At 42.0% G+C, this 23064-nt stretch overlaps 2 protein-coding genes across 2 annotated transcripts; both read left to right on the top strand.

Moving 5' to 3' along the window:
- The first annotated feature begins 432 nt into the window (after nt 1–432).
- On the top strand, nt 433–5804 carry GAR1 (GAR1 ribonucleoprotein). Its single transcript, XM_075421342.1, has 7 exons — nt 433–720; nt 1108–1317; nt 1398–1552; nt 3028–3087; nt 3492–3627; nt 4544–4654; nt 5011–5804. The coding sequence occupies exons 2-7, from the start codon at nt 1143–1145 to the stop codon at nt 5022–5024; spliced, it is 651 nt and encodes a 216-aa protein (XP_075277457.1). The 5' UTR covers nt 433–720; nt 1108–1142; the 3' UTR covers nt 5025–5804.
- A 3642-nt stretch (nt 5805–9446) lies between these two features.
- On the top strand, nt 9447–23060 carry RRH (retinal pigment epithelium-derived rhodopsin homolog). Its single transcript, XM_009932130.2, has 7 exons — nt 9447–9625; nt 15553–15743; nt 18023–18122; nt 18846–18999; nt 19362–19530; nt 21810–21988; nt 22911–23060. Exons 1-7 carry the CDS (start codon nt 9520–9522, stop codon nt 23014–23016), a joined length of 1005 nt encoding a protein of 334 aa, XP_009930432.1. The 5' UTR covers nt 9447–9519; the 3' UTR covers nt 23017–23060.
- The last annotated feature ends 4 nt before the right edge of the window (nt 23061–23064 follow it).

The raw sequence follows: 23064 nt of genomic DNA, 5'->3' as shown, positions 1-23064 counted from the left end.
CCCCTCCGGCCCAGAGCGCGCCGCGGCTCCCACCCCCGCTCGCCAGGCCGCTGTACAAGGCGCGCGTCGGTTCACGGGAGCGACGCCCGTCCCGCGCTCGGCCGGCTTCGAGGCGCCGTCACGCCGCGCGCGCGCGGACGGCGCCCGAGGCCCCTGCAGAGCCCAGCGGGCTCCTCGCGCGGGCGCTTCCGGGAGAACCGGGGCGCGCGCCCGCCGCCTCGCGCAGTTCGCCCGCGCGGGAGGGGAGCTGGTCAGCGCGCGCGCACCCGCGCGGGCTCTCGGCGCTCAGAGCCTCGGCCCCGCGAGCCACGGCCGCGGCTCCCTCAGGAGGGGGCCGGAGCGCGAGAAGAGACCGGCCGGAGGCGGAGCCACGCCCTCCCCGGCGCCCGCTGCGCGCCGCGCGCCCTCGGGCACACGCTACCGGTTGCAGCGGCGGCGACGAGCGCCACTGCCCCCCCAGCAGCCCTCTGTTTCACGCGGGGCACCCGTGCTTGCGAGCGGGGCGGGTCGCGCACCGCCGGGCGGCCGCCCGCACCAGCCGCCTGCCCGGTGACCGCCACTTGGAGCATGGCTCGGTTTGGGCTCGTTTTGCGATGGTGTCGGGCGGAGGTGCCGTTTCATTTACGGCAGGCAGCCTCGTTTGCGGCGGCGGGGGCGGTTCCCCGGCGGACGCAAGAGGCCGGTGGCGGCGGCGGGCGCGTGGAGGTCTGCCACGTGCGGGTAGGTCGGGCTCGAGACGCGCGCGGGGGGCACGCGGGAAGGGGGACGGAGCCGTTAGACAGCGGCCGTTGGTCGTTGCTCGGCGCCCGGGTGCGGGGCGGCCGCCGCGGGGATGCCGGGGCCATGTGAGGGGCGGCGCGGGGGCCGGGCCGCGGGATGGCGTTGTGGCGGGGCGGGGGAGCGCCGGCTGCGAGCGCAGAGCGCGCCGTCCCTGCGCGGCGCTTGTCACGGGTGGGCCGCGCGGTGGGTGGCGTTGAGGCCTACGCTCCATTTTTCAGCTGCCCGCGTGTTGTTAGGGCTGGAACGGTTGAGCATTAAATTCACAAACAGGCCGTCAGGAGACCTCAGTTCGTACGCCGAATGAGATATCTTTTATTTCCCAAACAGCTGATCTTTGTCCGCAGTTCAGGAGGGAGTAGAGAATGTCTTTTCGCGGACGAGGAGGAAGAGGAGGTGGCTTCAATCGCGGAGGTGGAGGTGGCGGCGGTGACAGAGGTGGCTTTAATCGCGGTGGACGAGGTGGCTTCGGACGGGGAGGTGGACGAGGAGGCTTCAACAGAGGCGGCTATGACCAGGGACCTCCAGAAAGGGTAGTTTGTAAGTTGCATGAAGAGGTTATATTTGTTTAATTTCGAGTGACTGCTCCAGATCTTTAGCTTGTTTGTTTTTTATTTCAGTATTGGGAGAGTTCATGCATCCCTGTGAAGATGACATTGTTTGTAAATGTAAAACGGAGGAAAACAAGGTGCCTTATTTTAATGCCCCAGTGTACTTGGATAACAAGGAGCAGATTGGTAAAGTGGATGAAATCTTTGGACAGCTGAGAGATTTTGTATCCTTCAAAAAACGTGTGATGTACAATATTTGTTTTTTAAAGGCTGGTTGATTATTGAATGGAATTTCTTTAGGATTTTAAAATATTTCAGGGCTTGGCTGCCAGTTAGATGTGGACAGTCCCAAGTCTAGCTGCAAGTGTTGATGTCAGTAGGTGCCTCATTCACATTAAATGTCTATCTTAAAGCTGTTTCAATAGGACAGAGTACCTTATGTCAGGCAGAGGTTCTGGTACAGTACTGGCAGATGTCTTTTGGATTCATGGTTGTTCGGGATATTACTTTTTCTAGCTACCTGACCAAATTTTCTGCTATGTTACCCACCTATAACAGAGTTGTATCAAGGGAGTGGGTTTTTTTTGTGCATTAGGGGACCTTGCTCATGCTCCAGCTCATTATTTAATTATAAAAGTGAGTTTCTGCTAAGATGTCCTGTGCTCATTGCCAGTTTATTACTTAAAGTGTCAATAAAAGTGGATGTGTGCTAGGATGTCCTCTTGCAAAGCAAGCTTGGTGAGACAGAGGCACTGCGTTTGTTCTGTTGTCACTGCCAGATTGACAGAATCCTTGACAAAAGCGGAACTGGGTGAGTGACCCTGTAACATGGCAGTAGGACTTCGCCTGTGTTGGCTGGCTGAGCATCGGTAACCAGCTGCATGCATTTTCTTCTCCCACATTAAATGTGAAGTGAAATGTGCAGGTTTAAATCATTCTCACACTCTGAATGTATTAACTTGCAGATTTATTTTTTGTATCAGAATTACTTGAATTTCAGAAACTTGTTTTCTTCCTACAATAACATATTCAGAAAATATGTTATTGGATTTTGCACCTCCTTGCTTCCCATTTAACCTTGAGTTTTAATTAAGCCAAGTTGGCCAGCAGCTCTTTGGGATCTGAGGAACTGCGTACCAAAGTCTTTGCATACTGCAGAGCCAAAGGATTCATGCAAGACTGTAGGTGGGATTACAGGGAGTGTCTGCCGCTTCGCTGTAGGATGAGGCTGGGCATGTGGCTGGTCCAGCAGTCCCTGCTGGCGCTCCTCTCTCCATAACCAGGCTGTTGTACCACCCAGCAGCAGCAGCACTAGCAGAGCCCCTGCAGCATCTGAATTATTCCAGATGCGCCTTGATGTCACCCTGGCGTGAAAGGGATAGTCACTTGCTGCACAGATCTGTTTCTTTACAGTCATGTTTTTATGTACTCTTTCCACTGGTGTGTTCTTCCTTGTGCCTTAATATGTGGAGGGAAAAAATAATTTTACCACAAAATGCCGTATTTGTAACTGGGAAAATAAAAATTGAAAATAGTTGCTCTTGATTTTGTAATTGTAATTTTTCATTTGCAGTGATGATGTTTAGCTTCATTTATAAAATACTAGTTTAGAAAATATTTGAGTGTGCCTTTCATGTAATAACCAAAACCACTATTTCTAATGTTTTATTCCTGCTGTGTTCCTTAAAGAAACGAACAGTATTTTTCAGTGAAACTATCCGAGAACATGAGAGCCTCTTCATTTAAAAAAATGCAAAAGGTTAGCCAATCTCAACAACAGAATTATACTGGATGTCATCAGTTAGATAAATCTGCTCTGTGTTATCAGATACTAAACGCTTTATTAAAATTTTATTAACTGTAAAAGCTAGTTGTTCTTTGTAAACATAAGTATTCATTTCCTCTTCACTTTTGTGTTTGCCACATTCTTCCTTCTTGCCCCACAAAAAAAAGATGTGACAAATGAAACTCATGCAAATATCATGTATATTTTAATAACTTTATAACACTGCGATTTATTTTTTGTGTGCTTTATTTGGCTATTTACAGAGGACAGTTTGATGTGAAGGATTAAGACCAAATTGTGGATATTTGTAAAGGGAGATATTAATGTGCTCTTTAGCCTTGGTATTTTCAAAGCCTAATGGAACTCTCTTCCTACAGTTTTACATTGATCCAGCAAAGCTGCTCCCCCTCCAGAGATTTTTGCCAAGGCCTCCTGGAGAAAAAGGTCCTCCCAGAGGAGGTGGTAGAGGAGGACGTGGTGGTGGACGTGGAGGAGGAAGAGGTGGTGGTAGAGGTAGGATCCCAAGAGTTAAAGATACAAAATGTTGTGGGTTTTTTGGTGTGGGGTAGGTTGTTTGGGTTTTTTGGGTGGTGGGGTTTTATGTTTTGCGGTAAAGCTACAGTTGAATACTTCAATATCAACAGTCCTATTGCACAGAAAAATGTTATGCATATTTCTGTTTGACTCAATGGAAGAGACAATTATATAATTCCAGTGGCAAGACCCAGGCTTCTGTTGCTAGCTAAATAATAGCACCAAAGCACAGGGAGGAGAGTATGCCGATTTGTAGTAATAGACAGAAAGGGTGACTACTAAGCAAACTTAGGGTAAAAGGTTGTAGATAATACACACTCAAAACTGTTAGTGAAAGCTTTATCTTTGCTATGTTCTAAAAATCTAGTTTGGACAAAATACGTGAAGTGCAGTGTTTGAGAGAGGGGTGAATGACCTGGTAGATCTCATCCTTCTTTGCTTTTTGAACATCATCTGTGATGTACTCCTCAGTTAAAGCTGAGGTTAATTTTTTCTCACATCACAGTTTTTTTCCCTCTTCTCCCTACCCTGCCCCTTTGTGTGCAGCAAGACACAAGTGTTTCAGTTTTTTGGTTTGTTTGTTTCAATGTTCTGTTGAGTTGTAATTATTAATGAATAGTTGTAATTAATTTTCTGCGCTCACAAAAGAAAATTATGGTGGAGTTTTGTTAGTGTCTTTAGTATTTTGGATGTTGCATATCAGATATCAAACAATGCTAAAATACTGCAAATGGTCTCTAGAAGAGGGAAGACACTAGTAATTAACCTAGCAACTGTTCAGCAATTTACAGTTTTTTGGTTTTTTGTTCTTTTCCGAAGCTGTCAGTGAAATAAGTTGTTATGCAAACAAAGAATTTATATGCTCCTCAAAGTGTAATTTCTTTCCTATGTTCAGGAGGATTCGGAGGAGGAAGAGGTGGAGGAAGAGGAGGAGGATTCAGAGGAGGAAGAGGTGGAGGAGGAGGAGGATTCAGAGGAGGAAGAGGTGGTGGAGGAAGCTTTCGGGGTGAGTGTGTGGTTTTTACATTTCGATAATGAGAATGGCTCCTGATTTCCAAAGCTTTTAAATATTAAACAGAATGTTGTATTTTTTGATCAGTTACAGATGTTTGTAGTTTTGTGCAAAAAGTTGCTGTGCATCACAGTAGCTAGCTTAAAGCGAAGCACAGTATTCTGTGTTTTTTGATGTTTGTGTAAGACCATGATGGTTTTTTGCATTCAGAAAGGACTCTTGAGAACAGATAAAGATGATAAATTATTTTTGTTTTATGAACTCATTTAGTATTATGTATGTAATTTATTTGCTTTAAATGCATTTAAGATGTGAATTTTTCAGTGTATTTTTCTTCCCTCTTAAAATAGGAAGAGGATATTAAAAACGGAGCCATGAGTCTCCCTGCTGTCTTACCATATCACCTGCCAAAGCGAAGAACAAGGAAAAATTTTTGTAAAGGATCCTGAAGAAGTTCTTTTTATAAAGAACTTGAAGCTGTAAAATGACAATTATTGTTACGCTAAATGACTGTTGATCAACACATGAGGAGAGCATAGCCCCAGGCAAAGAACTGAAGACTGCTCAGAATATACTTGAACTTTTTTTAATTAAGCCAGGATTCAATGTTATGCTTAAACTGTTTGCCTCTGATGAGTGACGTAGTCAATGCCTGACTTCATGTGGAAGTTTGGAGTAAACAATCAATGGAAATGTCTTTTTAAAAAAACCCTACAGGTTCACTACATGCACATTCATCGGTATGAAGCTGTTACCTACTTGTGACTGATCCCTAGTTCTCATGCTTGTTTTATATTGAATCTGCGGGGTTGCTCTAAAGTGGACCTGTTGTTTAAACAACCTTTGTGACCCTTTTTTTACAAACTAAACTTCAAAATTTTGTGTTGATAGAATTTTTTTATACATAGTAATGTATAAAAGGAAAGAAAGGTAACAAAGGATATTTTGTGGATTTTTTTGTATAAATCTCATTGAAAGCGAAAGGCATTAAGACATGTTCTTCTTAGAAGCTGCTGTCTGATGAATAAGCTAAGGTTAATACTATTCTCAGGTCACCTAATTGTATCTAATTACACTGATACCAAAATTGCTAAGGGTTTTTAACTGCCCCCACCTCCCCCTTATCCTGTTTCTCTTGAGGTTTCGATGCCTTGGCACCGCACCCCTGTGGTGCTCTGAGCTTGCGCAGGGCTGAGGTTAGACAGCCCATCACAGGGCTCCTCTGCACACAGCGCTTTCCTGAGGCAGGGCCCATCCACTCCCTGTTCTGCCTGGTTTTCTCTGTGCCATGGCATTACCCTGCCCACCTAGTGCAAGCAGTGGCTAATTAATAGATGAAAATTCAGTGTCTTAAAAAAATTAAGACCTCGTGTCTTGTCTGCAGTGTAATGCTGCAGTGAACTAAAACACAGGTTCCCTAATTTTATATGACACCTTCCTCTCTGTCTTGGATTTTTTAGTCAAATCCTACCTGTGGTTCTGTCACTGTGCTCCTGATCCTAGTGAGTGAAGTGTTTAAGTTTTATGTATGTGCTTACAGATACCCTAGGCTTTTTCCACAGACTATAGGAAAGGTGGGCTCACCAGCATCCTGACAGAAATGGAAAGTTACAAGTAGCTGTAGTGTCTGGGGAAAAAAGTGATAGTGCTGTCTGAAGTGAGGCAGGGGCCATGGGGGGAAGGCGTTAGTGGCAGTGTAGGCTCTCGGTGACAGTTTGCTTTTCCCTGGATTTCCCTTGCTGGCAGCCATTGCGGAGAATGGCTGGGCTTCACACCCAGGACACAGCAGTAGTGGTGTCACCTGCATGTCTTCTCCACTTGTTGGTGTCTGCATGTGCTCGCTGTTTGCAGAGGCAGAGCATTCAAGGACCAAGTCCCATTTTCAAAATGCAGTTGCAAGTGAGCCTGTTAGCCACTGCAATATTTGACCCAGATGTAGGGTCTGGCTTTCAGCTGTTTTTGAGAATGACAGCTGGTAAATCACTAGGATCAGATTGCTTAAAGGTGTCTGCAGCACTGGCTGTGTGGAACAGAAAGGGTTCTCTCTAGCACTGACGCAAAGTTATGGACGCTTGCCTGAAGCAACACTGGATGGCCACATACATACTGGTGCAAAGTTACCTGCAGTTGTGCAAAGCATTGTCTTGGCAAGAAACAGAGTTTTCTTTCAGAAAAAGCAAAGCTACTGAAGTATGGCAAGTAAAAAGCTTTGTGGAGTCACATATTTTTCAGGGCGTTTTCTTCAGTCAGCTGAAAATCAGTGGAGTCAGACTTTTCTAATTAACAGTTTAAATCCAGTAAACGTCTCTGTGAGGGAAGAAAAAAAGTAATTGTTTTTTATTGGGTTTGACCTATTTACGTCTGTGACCGTAAGATTGAAGGGACGTTCTGCCTTAGGGAGCCCTCCAGCGGTGATGTGCTTAATAGACGTGGGGAGGTTTGGTTTGCTTTTCTAGTGTGGTTACTGCTGAAAATGGGAAAGACGCTTTGTTTTGGTTTTTAATTTGTTTAATGCAAACGGTAAGTTTCTCTACTCTTGTCACTTGTGGATTGAAATACACTTTGCATGTAGCTGAAAGCAACTTGCTAAACCCTGCAATGAGATTTACATTGCCCCGTATCTATACAGATACCTACAAATTGAAGAATGGACTTAAATAGACATTGCATTTTGTTGCTACTGATCTGGGACAAGTGGGGAGGAAAAGCATCACTTGAGGTTATCAAGTGCCCCCCTGATTCTGGTAATACTATCTGTTATTGGAGGATAAAACCAGCCAAAACAGGGGGTTTGGCTTTTTTTTTTTTTCTTATGGCAGTATTATAAAGCAATGTGGTAAGCTGTGTTTCATCTGGCATAGGCACTGCAGTTACAGCTTTCTGGATCTTTATATACTTTAATTCCTTGCTTTATCTTTTTGGCTGTGTTTTATGAACTTCAATGTTCTAGAAAAAAATACATTTTTTTTTTTTTCTCTCTCAATTCCTGTTGCTGTAAAATTAGCCAAATTTAAGAGAAGAGGTGACAGAGGATGTGATGGTACATAGGATGTACTGCACACTTTGGAAACTTGCATTTTAACTAAGAATTGCATACAGAATCTGTATGAGCTCATTAACTGCTACTCGAAGTCTGGAGTCCTATCTGAATAAAAATAGTAATGCTTGGATTTTCTGAGACATTCAGCATTGCAAGCTCTGACTTCTGTGGAAGCTGCAGGATCTGAGATGCTTTTGAAAATCTGGAAAGAGTTTCAGGGGAGGAAAGCAAAGATACCGAATTACCACGATGCTTTTATCTTTTGAGGCAGGACTGTGGGGCACTAGGGAAGGGGCTTCATTGCCAAACAGATCGTCTTTCCTTTCGGAGCCCTCCCACCCCGCTCCTGCCTAATCCTCTTCTGACAGGAAAAATACCGTAACAATACAAGTACCCTGAGAACTGGAAGAGTGACTGTAGATCTGTGGCAGTAAAGAAAATGTTTGCTCATAGAACTGTGACACATGACCATCTGTAGTAATGATATGTAACTGTGATGACTGTACAAGCTTTATATCAAAATTTTCTTACCTTTAGATTCAAATGGGTGAAAGATGCAGGGTGTCTGTTGTGGAAAGCCGAGGAGTGGGAGGGGATGCTCTGTGAGTGACTTAATGACTTAGAGAAGCGAGAGCTCTTCGGGTATACCTCCTGTCTGCAGGATAGCTGCGTTCCTCAGTACTGCCTGGGTCACCGCGCCCTTCCAGCTGCTTGGAAGGCCCGGCCCTAGCCTGCGTCCTGCTCAAGCTGCCTGTGAACCACATGCAACTGGAGAACCACTGGTTGCTCATCCTTGCTGCTTTTATACCCAGTATGAGTACAAGACTGGAGGCAAAAACTATAAGGGGAAACTGGTAGGAAATACCTGCTTTGAGTGCCTGTACTGATACTGTGTATAAGCTCTTTGGGCAAGGGGCTACTGCAGCTGATATTTATGGAGGTGTTTGTAAAAGGTCTTTGGTGTGCTACTACCTCATCATTGAAGAGAAGAAAACACAAGCTTCTGCTGCTCAAGGCTTTGGAAAATGCCTAATAATTTTCTGCCCAGTAACATGCTCAGGAAAATTTGCCCAAAGTAAGCTTGCGTGTGTTTGGGAGAGCGAGTGTGTTTAGGCTTGTAAGGCATATTCAGCTATTTTCTGCAGACCAGGCTGTTTTAGAAATGTAGCAGGTGAGTTTTCTGGAAGTCATGCTTCACTTTAGAAGATACCGGACTGTGTTCTTGTGTCTGTGGCAGCTTGAGAGTTTAAATCAAACGAAGAATCTTGAAGAAGTAGATCTTTAAGGATTTGAAGGGATGGGCTTCAGAGTAAGCGTATCCTGCTTTTTAAAGAAATTGATGTTGGTGCCTTTACGTTGTGCTGCAGTTTTGTGTGTTCACTGTGATGGTGGGAATTAATTCCAAGCCAGGCTGATGACCAAGTGACCTGAGCCAACTTTTGTTGAGGTTTCCAAAGCATTGCACAAGAGGTTTGAAGGAAAATGTTTGGGGACATGTGACAGTTAATCTCTTTAGCAGTAAGAATTAAGTTTAAGCATACTGTTGCAAACGTACTCAGTTCTGTGCTGCTCTTTGTTTCAATTAACAATCTCCTGCATAGATTGGGAATGTAAACTTCTTTGCACTTTAGTCCAATTAAATCATGCTTGGAGGCTGTCAATGGGGGGGGGGGAACTCCCCCCTACTTCCCTTTTTTTTTTTTTCAGTTGTTCTGTGAGTCTGTTGAATAATGAAAGAATTTGCCTGACGGAGTTTTGTAGTGTTTCGTCGTCTCGATGAATTATCGCAGAGAGTAGGCAACCGTCTCTTTTGTCCAAAATGCATTGGAATGATTCGTCCCGTTCCTCAGAAACTGGCTATGAAGCTCATTCAGCCTTTACACAGACTGAGCACAACGTAGTTGCAGCTTATTTAATAACAGCAGGTATGGGCATTGGTAAATTGTTGCGTAACTTTTCCAAATAGAACTGTATATCTGAATGCTCAGTTTGTATAGTAACAGCAATGGCACTTCATTTTGTATTACACAAATGTCTGATGGCTTTTCTCTGTAGTTTACTGACGAGTTAACAATCAGCAGGCTGACTGAAGTGTGCAGAAATATCTAAGTTTTCTGCTCTATATTTGAAGGCAGAGTTGAAAAGTATTTTTTTGTTGATACGTAATTATAGAAGAGAGTTAGAATTAATTTCTGCCAGCTTGCAAAAGAGATAAAAATAGGGCATAGATGTCACGTCTTGCATTTTTCTGTGATGTACTCGAAGCTATCTTGAGATTTCTCCTGGGCCACATGTTTGTAGTAATAGATGTGTAGTCTGAGCATGCGAGCGGGTGTCTGTTAGGGGGATGTAAGGGGAAGGGTTGGAATGTGAGTTAGAGGGAGGGAGCTGGTCGTTAATCAGAGAAGAGCAGACTCCGGTTGCAGCTGTATTTTTCACCGATGACACATGTTAGAAAAAGCACGCTGGAAGGCTTGACATCGTGTTCGTTCCCTGTGACTGCAATGGCCTCTGGCTAAACTTGAACGATGACAGAATTTTTTTTTTTTCTCCTTTGAAAATTTTCTCATTGTTGTAAGCACAACTGCTTCAGTAATGTTTTTCTGAAGCACTGAGTGCTATAGCAATGAAGTACCAACCTAACCAAAACCTGAAACCTCCTGTGTTTAAAAATAGACCTTCTATACCTTTAATACACAAAATTAGATCAGTTTATAAATACTTTATTCATAGACTGTACCATACATTTTCTATGTTATAATTAGCTTTTAAAATAATTGAAAATATTAATGTACCTTAGGTTTATATAAAATAGTATAGCCAATGGTCATATTTTATTTACAATATCTGTTTGAAGTGGTGAGTATCAGATTGCTGTTGTGGTATAGTGGGTATTTTTGAATGCAAAGGCAATAATTTCTGGTTTTCAGAGAAATCTGTAGAATAGCTACACAGATCAGTAGACTCAAGAAGCTTTAGAGATGGATGATGGTCAAGTGTCAGAAGGCTAGATACACTCTGCAGTACTACCACACTATTTGCAGGTAACTGGATCTTCTAGGTGCTGCAAATACATATGATACTTGTTATATTTTAATTAAAATTGATTACATTGTGTGTAAAACGGTGATCTTTTCAGATAGTTTGACCACCTGGTGTTAGGGATCAAAGCCGTCATTGATGATCAGTGGGGTCATTGATGATCATTGGGGTTAGCCAGAATCCCCCCAGCTCTTCTTTCTTGATCCTGCATGGAAATTATATGTCTTTAAAAAAAAAAAAAAAAAAAAGAAGAAGAAAAAAAAAAGGAAAGACGTTAGATTACGTTGTGGATTTCTTTGTTTTGTTTTTCTTATTATAATTGAGGGAATCTAGTAAATCTTTCACCTGTAGCTTGGACTTTGCTTTCTTAATGAGGAATGTTTTTGACAGTAAGGTCCATAACATCTTTGAAAGTATGATTGATTGCTTTGCAAATGCTTACATGGCAAATCTCACATCTGGAAAATTTCAGCTGTGTTAATAAGCAGATGTCTGAGAATAAGAACGAAGAACAGGTACAGTGGTCATCGTTATTCTACTTTTTTAAAGATTTGAATGATTCTCTCTCTTGCAAATAATTGCTTTGTTTTCTGAGAAGGAGGTAATTGTGAAGTATTGCAGTCTAGAGGGGTCAGTGTATGAATTTTAGTGTTGACAACAGGGATGCTCAGGCTGCAGGAAGCAATACTGCCTCATCGATGTCCTTGAGCTTATAATGGTGAAATGCTCTGGTAGCATTTTAAAATGCTAACTGGAAAAGTAAATTCTGTGCTATACACAGACCTAACCTTTGCTGTTGTGATGCTACTACCCACGTGTCTTGCTTAACTCTGTTAGGGCTTGTATTTGCATTCGATCTGCCTCTAGTTTTCATTGCTTCCCTGGGAAGAAGAAAAGTCTTCTGCTCTTGATCACGTCATAAGGCTTTTGTCACAATTTTCACATAACTATAAGGTTTAATTAAAGAAATATGGGAATAGTTGTCTAAGCCTAAGATGTTTCACAGGTCAAGTGGTAGCATCCATGTGCTTTTTCTGAGTCACATGAGTTCATCCCAGCTGATGATTTCAGGTTACTGAATGTCTTGGCCTTGGTCTGCACTCCCTGTCCTTTAAGAAATCATAAAATTATTGAGGTTGGGAAAGATCATTAAGATCATTGAGTACAACTGTTAACCTCACACTGCCAAGTCCACCACTAAACCATGCCCCGAGGTGCCACATCTACATGTCTTTTAAATACCTCTAGGAATGGTGCCTCAACCACTTCCCTGGGCACCCTGTTCCAGTGCTTGAAAACCCTTTAGGTGAAGAAGTTTTTCCTGGTATCCAATCTAAACCTCCCCTGATGCAACTGGAGGCCATTTCCTCTTGTCCTATCACTTGTGACTTGGGAGAAGAGACCAATGCCTGCCTCACTACAACCTCCTTTCAGTTGTAGAGAGTGATAAGGTCTCCCCTCAGCCTCCTCTTCTCCAGGCTAAACAAGCCCAGCTGCCTCAGCTGCTTCTCACAGGACTTGCTCTCTAGACCCTTCACCAGCTTCATTGCTTTTCTAATGGGCACTGCTTAACTGCTGCCTGGAGAAACTCGGTTCTTCTACTTAACCTGATTTGCAGAAACAGGGAACAGAGCATTTCTTGAATCTACATGCTTTTTCTCACTTTGTTTAGGATGGAGTCTGTCTTCTGGCTTACTTTTTTTTTTTTTTTTTTTTGCCTCTATTACTAATTTTTTTTAGTGGTACTAAAATTTTTCATGAATATACACTTAGCAATTTCCAGTTTCTCTTCCCTGGTTTGGTTTGGTTTCTTCCCAACTCCCTCCCTTTGTTTTAAGACTGAGCTCTGAAGCACTAAATTTAAGTGTGTCTAGCAGGATCCTTCCTTTACCCTGAGGGTATGAGTTTACAGTCCTGTTGTATTTCTGCTTTCATTCTTCGTAGCTGTAATATCTGTTAAAGCATGCCTTATAAGAAGCCTGTACTGTTTCATAAACTTGTAATTCTGTTTTGCTTCCTCTTTCCCAAGAGATGACATACTGCCTGTCAATAGGAGAGCTGACAGAACTGGCTCTGCAAGTGCTTTTACTATGGTGTTGGTTTCAGATCAGATCCCCAGCTCCCTGCTTTTGTTTGTTACAGGGGCTCATGGCGTCACAGTGTCATTCCTGAAATGTATGAATATATGAACGTGATAGCTGATGGCATCTATGTGGCTGTGCACCTCCAACATAATCTGTAATGTAACTTTTATGGAGTAAGCAAGAGACTTTTACACCTGAGAACAGATGTGCTCCGGTGATTTTTAAAAGAGAATGGAATGAGATAGCCAACACTTAACTGTAATTTTGCCTCATTTGACTTTCAAATTACTGACTCTGTTAAGAGAGTTTCTGTAATGTAGGAGATTGGTACTGATTAATAAAATGTTGCAGTGAAGCTCCTTATGGGAGTTTCAGATATAATAAAAAAGGTACCAATTTACATAATTGAAATGGAGAAACTCCATTTAAAAGCTGAAGAATTGGTGTTGTCCCTCATGTCTGTTATCCAAAGTATCATCTTTGTAATATTATGTATGTTATTATAATTGCACTGGCTTTCTTTCTGCCCTTTTTCATATCTGTCATGGTATTAACATAGCTCTTGCTGAGCACAGTGGTTCAGATGATATTTCTGATGTGTATTTGGCTCTAGAAATGTCTGCCTCAGTTTGATGCACTGGGGTGTGTGCTGCTATTTATAAATCTATGGATTGCGTTCCTGTGGACTGCCAGTGATGGAGTCCACAGGACTTTGTATGATTTTAAGGAATTTCCATATCGATACCAGCTGAACTCTTCGAAATTCAACTGTAGAGCTGAAGTGCTTGAAACTGCTTCTTGCCCTCAGGTTTTCTAACCCTGCTGACACGAGTTTATTGCTTGAACCGCAGCATGTCTGTAGTCTGACTATAAACTGATGTTAGAGATTTTTTTAACTGTGTGCTGCAGCGTTGACAGTGACAGAAATGGAAGATCATTGCATAATACTTAAAAACTTTATTGCCCTTTCCACAGAGACATGTCAGCAAAAGCTAAGCTGTGTGTGTCAGCTTTTTAATGGAGTCAACAGAGGAGCAGAAATCCCATCAGTGAGGGTGGTGGATTGCCAGGGGACTGGAGCAGGGTGGGCAGTGACTGTGAAAGAAGACAGGTCTGATTTTGGAAGTCCCCATTCGGTATGGCGCTGTTCACTCAAGCACCTTACACAGTTATGCCTCAGATCTGTGATGACAAAACCTATAGCGTTTTGATTCATACATGAAACTTTTTAAATAAAAAAAAAAGAAAAATTCCAGGGGACATTTCCATGCATAATGTGTTGTTAGACTTTTACCAGAATAACGTTCCGCTATGCACGTGTAACTTAAGGTGCCCAGGCTATAAAAGTGTTTGTAAGTTTAGGATTTGGTTCAGTGATACTGTAACAGATGTGCCAGACTAGGGAATCTATGAACGACTTACAAATTCCCGTTATTATTTACAAGTTATTTTTTTGATGGCTATGTTTGAACATGTTGGGAACATGTTGGGTTTCTCCATTGTATTGGTAAGTGAGTCTTTCTCTGCTGAGGTGCAAGGGGGAGTTTTTAACCTTATTGGCTGTTTATTAGCTCGTTTATTAGCAGATTAGTAAAATCTGGAGGATGGGAGCTTGCTCTGGATATCTGCAACAGGCTAGAGCCCAAAGAGAATAAAACCACAAGAAGAAAGCTCCATTTTGTGGGAGTGCCATGTAAACTCACTCCAAGAGCCATGCATTTGGCTAGGAAGGAGGAATAGCAGAAGAGGAGGATCTGGAGGTTTTAATATAGGTCACCGTGATCTGAAGGGTGTCTAGGCACCTCACAGAGCCTTAAGTCTCAAGCAAATTTCGGAGGGATTGGACATGGAGAGAGGAGAATATACATTTTAGCCTTAGTATTGTATTTCTTTATTATAACTATCGACTAGCCATTTCTTGCGTAGCCTAATAATACACTTCAGACACAGTTTGAGTCAAGCCAGACCAAAGAGGTTTAAAAATACACAGGTTAGCGAGGCAGGAGCAAGCTTAGCGCAGAGCTGGACTTGTGCTATGGCTGTGACACAGCCCTAGGGCTTGTCAGGTGGAGGAGACAGCTCTGGTGCAGGCCCAGCCATGACCCCATGGCAGGCGGTGCAGCTCATCCAGACTGCTTGACAAGGCTTAGAAAATGCCATTTGCGACAACCTGAGCCAGCTTGGATGATTGCAAAGAATGGGAACTCGTGAGCAGAGAGACGAGTTAGTCGGGCTGGGATAGTGGTAGCACAGTCAAAGTTTCTATATTCCTTTTGCCCAGGAGCATTGTCTGAATGCACAGTGGAAACTCTCTGCTGAGAAAGGAAGATCTCGGGTGATGGCAGGGGTCTTCTGCTACATCAGTTGAATCATAAACCCCACTTTGTTTTGCTGGTCACCAACCTGCATTCTTTTTTGGCATGGAAGGCAGCACTGTAGTTGGTGGCTAGAGTGTTTGAGTTCTAATCCGAGATGCTTTTGAATTTCTGCTGTGCTTGTTGTCATTGCATCGGAAGTCCCAGGTTCAGCAAAACACTCTGCTTTTGCCCTCGAAGTGCAAGGTATCCGACCGGAAAAGCCTTTCTCTCCTTTTCAGTGTCTACTCTCTTTGCAAAATTGCGTTTGACTGAAAATAGAAATTATTTAGGACTTAGATATTGCAATAGGCTGTATTTTCTTCTGCACATACGTTACTGCTTTGTAAAGTTTCCGTTCTTTTCCTACAGGAGTGATAAGCATTTTCAGTAACATTGTTGTGTTGGGCATCTTTGTGAAGTACAAAGAGCTTCGGACAGCGACCAACGCAATTATTATCAACTTGGCTTTTACTGACATTGGTGTCAGTGGCATTGGTTACCCCATGTCTGCTGCCTCAGACTTGCATGGAAGCTGGAAATTTGGATTTACTGGATGCCAGGTATTGCAATTCAGTCAGAGAAAGTTTTGAGCATGTAAAAGCAAACTGAGAAAGAAGTAGTAGCTCTACCTGATGTTAGTTCTTTTAAGAGATGCAGTGGCGATGCAAAATTTTACTCTAGACCTGAAGTTGGTGTTCTGTAATGTCAACAATTTCTGGATATAGGATTTTGTGTGAATTTAATTCCAAACTGTCTGGCAACTAAGCACTAGACAGCCACTTGCTCACCTCTCCCTTTCCCCCACCCAGTGGGATGGGGGGGAGAAATGGACAAAAGGGGAAACTCGTGGGTTGAGATAAAGACAGTTTAATAAGAGCACAAAGGAAACAGTACTACTAACAACAATACTACTACTACTAATGATAATAATAAATATGCAAAACAAACTACATACAGTTTTCTCACCACCTGATGACCGATTCGCAGTCAGTCCCCAAGCAGTGATCACAGAACATGGAAATTGCGAGTTTTGTGAATTTCGCAAAACTCCCCCCAAAAAAACCTGAACTCCTGGAAAAGTTTGAACTCCCGGACAAGAAGAGATTCCAAACAGTGGAAAAGAGAAGAGAGCATCTTGCCCTCTGGCCAACCCCCATTCATAAACTGAGCATGACGTCTATGGTACGGAATATTTCCCTTGGCCAGCTAGGGCTGGCTGCCTGGCTGTGCTCCCTCCCAGCTCCTGCGCACCTGCTCATCAGCTGAACATGGGAAACTGGGAAAAGTCCTTGATCTCATAGCAATAACTGAAAACATTGGTGTATTATCAACGTTCTTCTTGTACTAAATCCAAAACACTGCAGCTACTGGGAAAAAAATTAACTCTGTCCCAGCCGAAACCAGGGCACAAAGTTAAATATATAATCTGAAAACATTAAAGTGTGATCTTATATTTATCAACTACAGATTTAAAAATAGCTTTAAGAACGCTTAGGGAATGAAGTCCCCAAATGAAAAAGGTTATAGTAGCATATGGATGTTTGACGACTTATTTGACAGTTAAAAGACTTTGGATGTGGCTACGATGAGCTTGACAGATCTTAATGAGTTCTGCTTGGCAAGTACATGTTCTTTTGGATGGGATTATTAGGATAGCTAAAGTGAAGGCCTGCAAGGCTATTGGTCTCCACTAAAGATTTAGCCTAGTTTTAATAGCCATCTGGTTTTAATGATAGACTGACTGAAAAATTATACTTCCATAGCAGAGAGATGGTGCCCTTTGCTTGCTATATACTGTGATTTAAATCTACTTTTTTAAAAAAGACTGTTGGTCTTAAATGCCCAAGGAAATGAGTAGTAGTGTGAAGGCATATGCTGAAAATGTGACTCAAAGAAAATACTAGCAACACTGTACATTTTGGACCTTTATATAATGGATGTTTATAACAGTCCGACATCACTTGCCTGAGTACACAGTTATTTGAAGCTCAAAATTCAGTGACTGTTTACAGGAAGCCTCACTTTTAACATCTTTGGATCTAGACTGACTTGTAGTGGGTTGATGTGAAATCTCACTACCAGTGCTTTGGGAGTTAGGATCACCTGAAGCACAACTCATGTCAACCTAAACCAAATGAACCCTGTGAACTGAGATGGCTGAATGTCATGTGGTTCTATTATAGTGGCTGGTGGCATGTGGTCTGCCACAGGACTCTGTATTTCGGGGGTGCCAGTGGTAGCATAGCCCTCCCAGTCATCCCTCCTGGTCAGGCTACCTGTGGGATGACTGGGCAGATGCATTTGCAGTATGTTGGAATTGCAACCTGTGTCACTCTGTGGAGTAGATGGGACACATGGCTGATGGGAAAAATCAGTGTGCTGTATCTGTGGAATAAGTGCAGTTATACAACAGAGGAAAGAGTGACAATTCAGGACCTCACATTTGCTAAAGCCATGACTACTTCTGGTGAATCAGATGTGCTTCAGGTTTATTTAACATATACTGAAAACATGAACTGAACCCTCCCCAACCTCCAAACTCTTTGTCTCTGAATCTCAAAATTTACTTACTGAAGTGTGGTGTTTGATTGCTTTTTAGACTACTGTCTTTAGGGTTTCTGATGTGCAGACACGCAGGTTGCTTTTGAAATGTTTAATTTTAAATAAGCCAGCTCCAAATTGCCTGCATTGAATTAGTTCCTTCAGTACCTTGCTTATGGAAGAGAACACTGGCTGAATGTAATGTATCTTAGTGCCTTCAATGCGGTCCACAAATTTGTGTTTGTACCTTTGAAAGATTTCTGAGAAAGGATTTTTTGTTTGTTTGTTTTAATTTCAGATCTATGCTGCCTTAAATATCTTTTTTGGGATGGCAAGTATTGGTTTGCTCACTGTTGTTGCAGTTGACCGTTACCTGACAATCTGCAGGCCTGATATAGGTACTGTACTTGTGGTCAAAAAATCATTCACTGTTGGGTTTCTATGAAATAAGAGTCTAATTGTATTGTTTTCTCATGAATGACTCCATAATTACAGTGCTGGGCATAATTTGAATTTAGGGCATGATCCCACGGTACTTGGTTAGGTAAGTTATCTGGTTGGCATGGGTCGTACTGCTTGTGAAAAAGAAAATTTCAGAATTAGGCGGCTGTTCTGTTTATAAGTTGTATTTTCATGGCTGTTCCCAGTCTTTAGAGGGCCACATCCATAAACAGAAGCACATGAAAAGCCTCTAGCTGTGGGGGGTTTTGACCACTGTCAAGCTAGTGTGTGCCTCTCGTGTTGTGTTAACTTTGTACTGGATGTTTTTCTCCCCTCTGTGTTATGGCTGTATTCTAACAGTTAATTCCTCCCCCTGCAATCATGCAAAGATACACCTGAATGTACTGTTGCATAATAAGCTTTTTGCCATGGGGTTAGGATCAGCTATTGCCTGCAATTGGAATAGGTGACGATATTTAAGTGGCGTTTTAAGGCTGGAAAGCTTGAGTTGCTGTTCAGCAGCACAAGAGAGATACGCTACGGTGTTTGGGAGTGCAGGCTTTCAAAAGGATGATTATTAACCTGGTATGTGCTTGCTGGAAGCCACTTGTAGTTCAAGTTTGACACTGAAAGCAAGCAAACGATGGCAATGGTTTGTGATTGTATGTGCTTGGCCACAGGAAGAAGAATGACTGCCCATAGCTATGCCATTCTAATCCTTGCTGCTTGGATAAATGCAGTCTTCTGGGCTTCCATGCCTGCTGTAGGCTGGGCTAGCTACGCTCCGGATCCGACTGGAGCAACGTGCACAGTAAATTGGAGGAAAAATGATGCGTAAGATTCCTCTTCACCCGTTCTTTTAAATTTGCTGTCTCATTGAAGGCTAAGATTATTTAATTCACCACTATATGAGCATAACTTCTTTCTCAAGTATGAAGCCTAATTTATAAAAATAATTTTAAAGCAAAGGAAATAATATAGAGGAAGTCTAGAAAATACCATAGGAATTGAGCCATGCTTGAAAACTGCAAGACTTTTAGTTGCTAATAAAAAAACATAAGGCTAAATAAAATTTTCCCAATTCTTTAAAAGCTTGCTTTAAAATTTCGTAGTCAAATCAAAATACCAAATTCTTTAGTAACTTTTCCTGGATGGCTATTTGTAAGTTACTATGTTTTGTTTTTCTGTCTTATCAGGTCCTTTGTTTCCTACACAATGAGTGTAATTGCTGTTAATTTTGTTGTACCCTTAACAGTCATGTTTTACTGTTATTACAATGTTTCCCGGGCAATGAAACAGTATGCCAGCAGTAACTGCCTGGAGAGCATCAATGCAGATTGGTCTGACCAAGTAGATGTGACAAAGGTACGGTAAATGAAGGCATGTTTTGTTTTAAGCATCTTCTTTTGTGTTAAAGTCTTGGGGGCAAAGAAACAGTGCAGCCTTCTAAGCGTTTCCATTTCCTACATTCCCCTTTTCCTTTTGCACTAAATAGTAACTGAAATTTAGCCTTGGTGAAAACTCTTGGCTTGACTTAATAACACTAGATTCTTTACTTACTGAACTCATGGCCTAGAAATGAACGTGCGTCTCCAAGCTCCCGAGCTGTGTGATTCTGATCCCTTGCTCTTTTCAGTCTGTTGAGCTTCTCTCTTTCTTACATAAACAATAGCAAACATGAGTGATGGTGTAAAATGGTATATCCTCCCTGGAAGGCTGACATAAAAGTCCTTCAGGAAGCCTGACATTCACTAGCTCCTTTGATTTTCCGTAAAGATATGATTTATGGTTGGGCATGATAAAAAAAGTGGGAGAGAATTGGACAGAAGAGTGTGTACCTATGCTTTTGAATTACTTATCAATGCAAACCTAACATTTCTTGGAAAGCTTTCTAACTGCTAAATTTTGAAAAGTTGTATTTTTACCTAGAAGTAATAATTTGAGCATTTTTATCTTCTGAAGAACTTTCAGAATTCTTGAAACTGAGGATTGAATTACAAATTTAGACTTATATTTGTGAAGAAAATGCTTTTTTTCTGGTTTTGCAGTTGAAGACACTGAGTTATATTAAAAAAAAGGGAAGGTTTGGCGTAAAACAGTATCCTTCTTTAGAACTGGACAGCTTGCTTTTTCACCAGTTAGCATCTTCTAAGCTTTCTACACACCAAACTTCTAAACACAAGGGTTCTTTCTTTACAATATTATCAATAGGTATTGCGTTTGTGTTTAAGTAGGAATCTTCTGTGGAGAGAGTCACAGCTTGTTTATCGTGTGTGGTCTAGAACAGCTCATATGAAGCAGCCGTTTACTTCTTGTTTCTCATTTTGTTCATCACTGAAAGACCGAATGAGGGTATAGTTAATACAACGGAATCTTGTACATACAAAGAGCCCTGCAGTTTGGTTTGGTTTGTCCTCTTGATTAATTTGAGGTTTCCATCCCAGTTTCCATTACTGATTCCTGTCCCTGACAAAAGCCAGAGAACTCTGTCCTGGTTGATTCCTCTCCTGCTTTCCCGCTACCCCAGTTTGTCACGGTTCAGTTCTAGCTGTGGTGTGGTGTGTGCCAGGGTGTGAGTCCCAGCATTTGCCAACTGTTCCCTCTGACAGGCAGGCAGAGAAGACAGATGGCTGCTCAGATCTCTCCTCAGTGTGCTGCTTGAACACGGCTACCATGCTTCATTAAACCTAGCAGACACCTCTGGGTTTCTTAAGTGTATGGACTGAGCCTTTGTGTCCTGGAACACTCACTTTCTTTTATTTAACTGTACCATAGTTAAGCCTTATGAAATGTTTTTATTAGATTGGTTGTTTGGCTTAGATTTTTCTCTCAGTTCGTATTTATTTTTTGTGATAGCTTCTGAGAGTGACGTGGTTTTCCTGGATTCCTTCTCCTTGGGCTCTCCAGAATGGCAAAAAAAGGTTACATTTGAAACTTCTTTTTCTTGATGTGTGCTTCAAGTCTGTTTTGAAAGGAAATCTGTCATTCTGATAGAGCATTTTATCTTTGGGAAGCAGTTTGTCATACTTTCTCTAGCAAGGTCAGTAAATAGATTTCAGGTTGTTTGCACCTGAACAGAAAACAGAGGGAGGGGCTAGGAAGTGGTTAAACTAAGGTGATTTACGTAAAAGTTGGTGTCTTCTGTGGCTCAGATGATGTTGATTACCTGATCATTTTTAAATGTATCTTTTTCTTTTCTTAGGGATGGATAGCCATCCTCTGGTGCATGTCAGAGTGTAGCTCTTCAGAAATATAATAAAACCAATAATACAGCTAAGGTAACTTGCAGTTTGAAGGAGGGGCTTTGCTGATAGCTTGCAGTGCATTTCCAGCTCTGACGTGATGATCGTAATTCATGTGCGGAGTCCTCTCTGGACATTTAAACTTTTGATGGATAGATTTAACATGATCAGTAGTGCTGACTGTAAAGGCAAATTGTACATAATGAAATAACAGCACGCCAAAATAAATGGCAGCATGATGAGATATTAAATCCCGAAGGTGAGATTTCATTATAACCTGTCAAAATTTGTCAGATGTGCTTGTTTACGTGTGGTTATTTGGTTCTGGACAGCTTGCGTTAAGTTATGAGCTCTTCATCTTCAGGTAGTACTGGTTATGTGTCTGTTCCTCTTGTTTTACAGATGTCTGTTGTGATGATTGTAATGTTCTTGGTGGCATGGTCTCCATATTCTATTGTGTGTTTATGGTCTTCCTTTGGAGACCCAAGGAAAATTTCTCCTGCAATGGCCATCATCGCTCCTCTATTTGCAAAATCTTCCACATTCTATAATCCCTGCATTTATGTAATTGCAAACAAAAAGTGAGTGCTCCTAATTTAGTATCAGTCTACTGCATTATTTTAGCATATCATGTAACTGTAGAATGATCATCTGTAGCATATGCCAAACTGATTAGTGAAGAGATCAAAAAGTAAGCCACTGTTGATATACCAGAGATGACATTTTGCACAGGAAAGTGTAAAAGAAATTGGTTTGGTCGTCATCAGAACATACTGAATTGATAAAGATATTTGAGAACATGTTAACGAAGCTTTTGTAAGACAGTTTTGAAAGTCCCTTTGTGGTTTCTTAGAGGGACACATTATGAAATTTGAGTTGCATCAGCAGTAGACTAGTTTTAATGACTGTGACCAAAATGTGTGTTGGCTTAGTGACATGTAACTTCTGTGGATTTCCTTGCTTGATTTGAGATGTGTCATATTCTGACTGACTAGGATGGATTGACACTTTTCATTAAATAAGTGAAGTCCATTCTTCTGTTTTGAGCAAGCATATCAAATGTTCTAACCAAGCCAGTGCCTCTGACTGGGAACTGGGTTTTGCAAAGGAGCATGCTTCCTTTCTCTACTACCAACATACAAGTAGAGCCTGTGATCTCAGTCTAGGTGACCTTATCTGGTCCCTTTGAGTCAATGGAAAGCCATCTCATTTTTTCCCCATTCTGTCAGTTTATCTTTGTTGTGACTATACTCTGTCCTGGGATAAGCAAATCTGCTGTGTCCCCTGTTACAAAAGAAACATTGAACTTAACTCAGTTATTCCTGTACATGGAAGTGAAAAAGACTCAGGCCTTTTTGAATTCCAAATACACTGGTTGTTATTAAGGAAGTTTTACTAAAATTGAAAACTGTTGTAATACTTGAGGCTAGCTTACCCAGTTCTTCTTTATATTTGTGTCTCCAGCTAGTGATCTTTCTGCTTTCCCTTTCTTGTCCTTTGCAGGTTTCGGAGGGCAATCCTGGCAATGGTGCGATGTCAGACGAGACAAGAGATAACTATAAACAATGCCTTGCCCATGACTGTATCTCAGAATGCACTGACATCATAGAACTCATGTCATTTGCCTGCATAAGTCACATGGAAAGGAGTAAAATCT

This window comes from Opisthocomus hoazin, chromosome 5 (assembly GCF_030867145.1).
Source record: "Opisthocomus hoazin isolate bOpiHoa1 chromosome 5, bOpiHoa1.hap1, whole genome shotgun sequence".
In the NCBI taxonomy this organism is placed as follows: domain Eukaryota; kingdom Metazoa; phylum Chordata; class Aves; order Opisthocomiformes; family Opisthocomidae; genus Opisthocomus; species Opisthocomus hoazin.
This window is presented reverse-complemented; position numbering and strand designations above follow the sequence as displayed.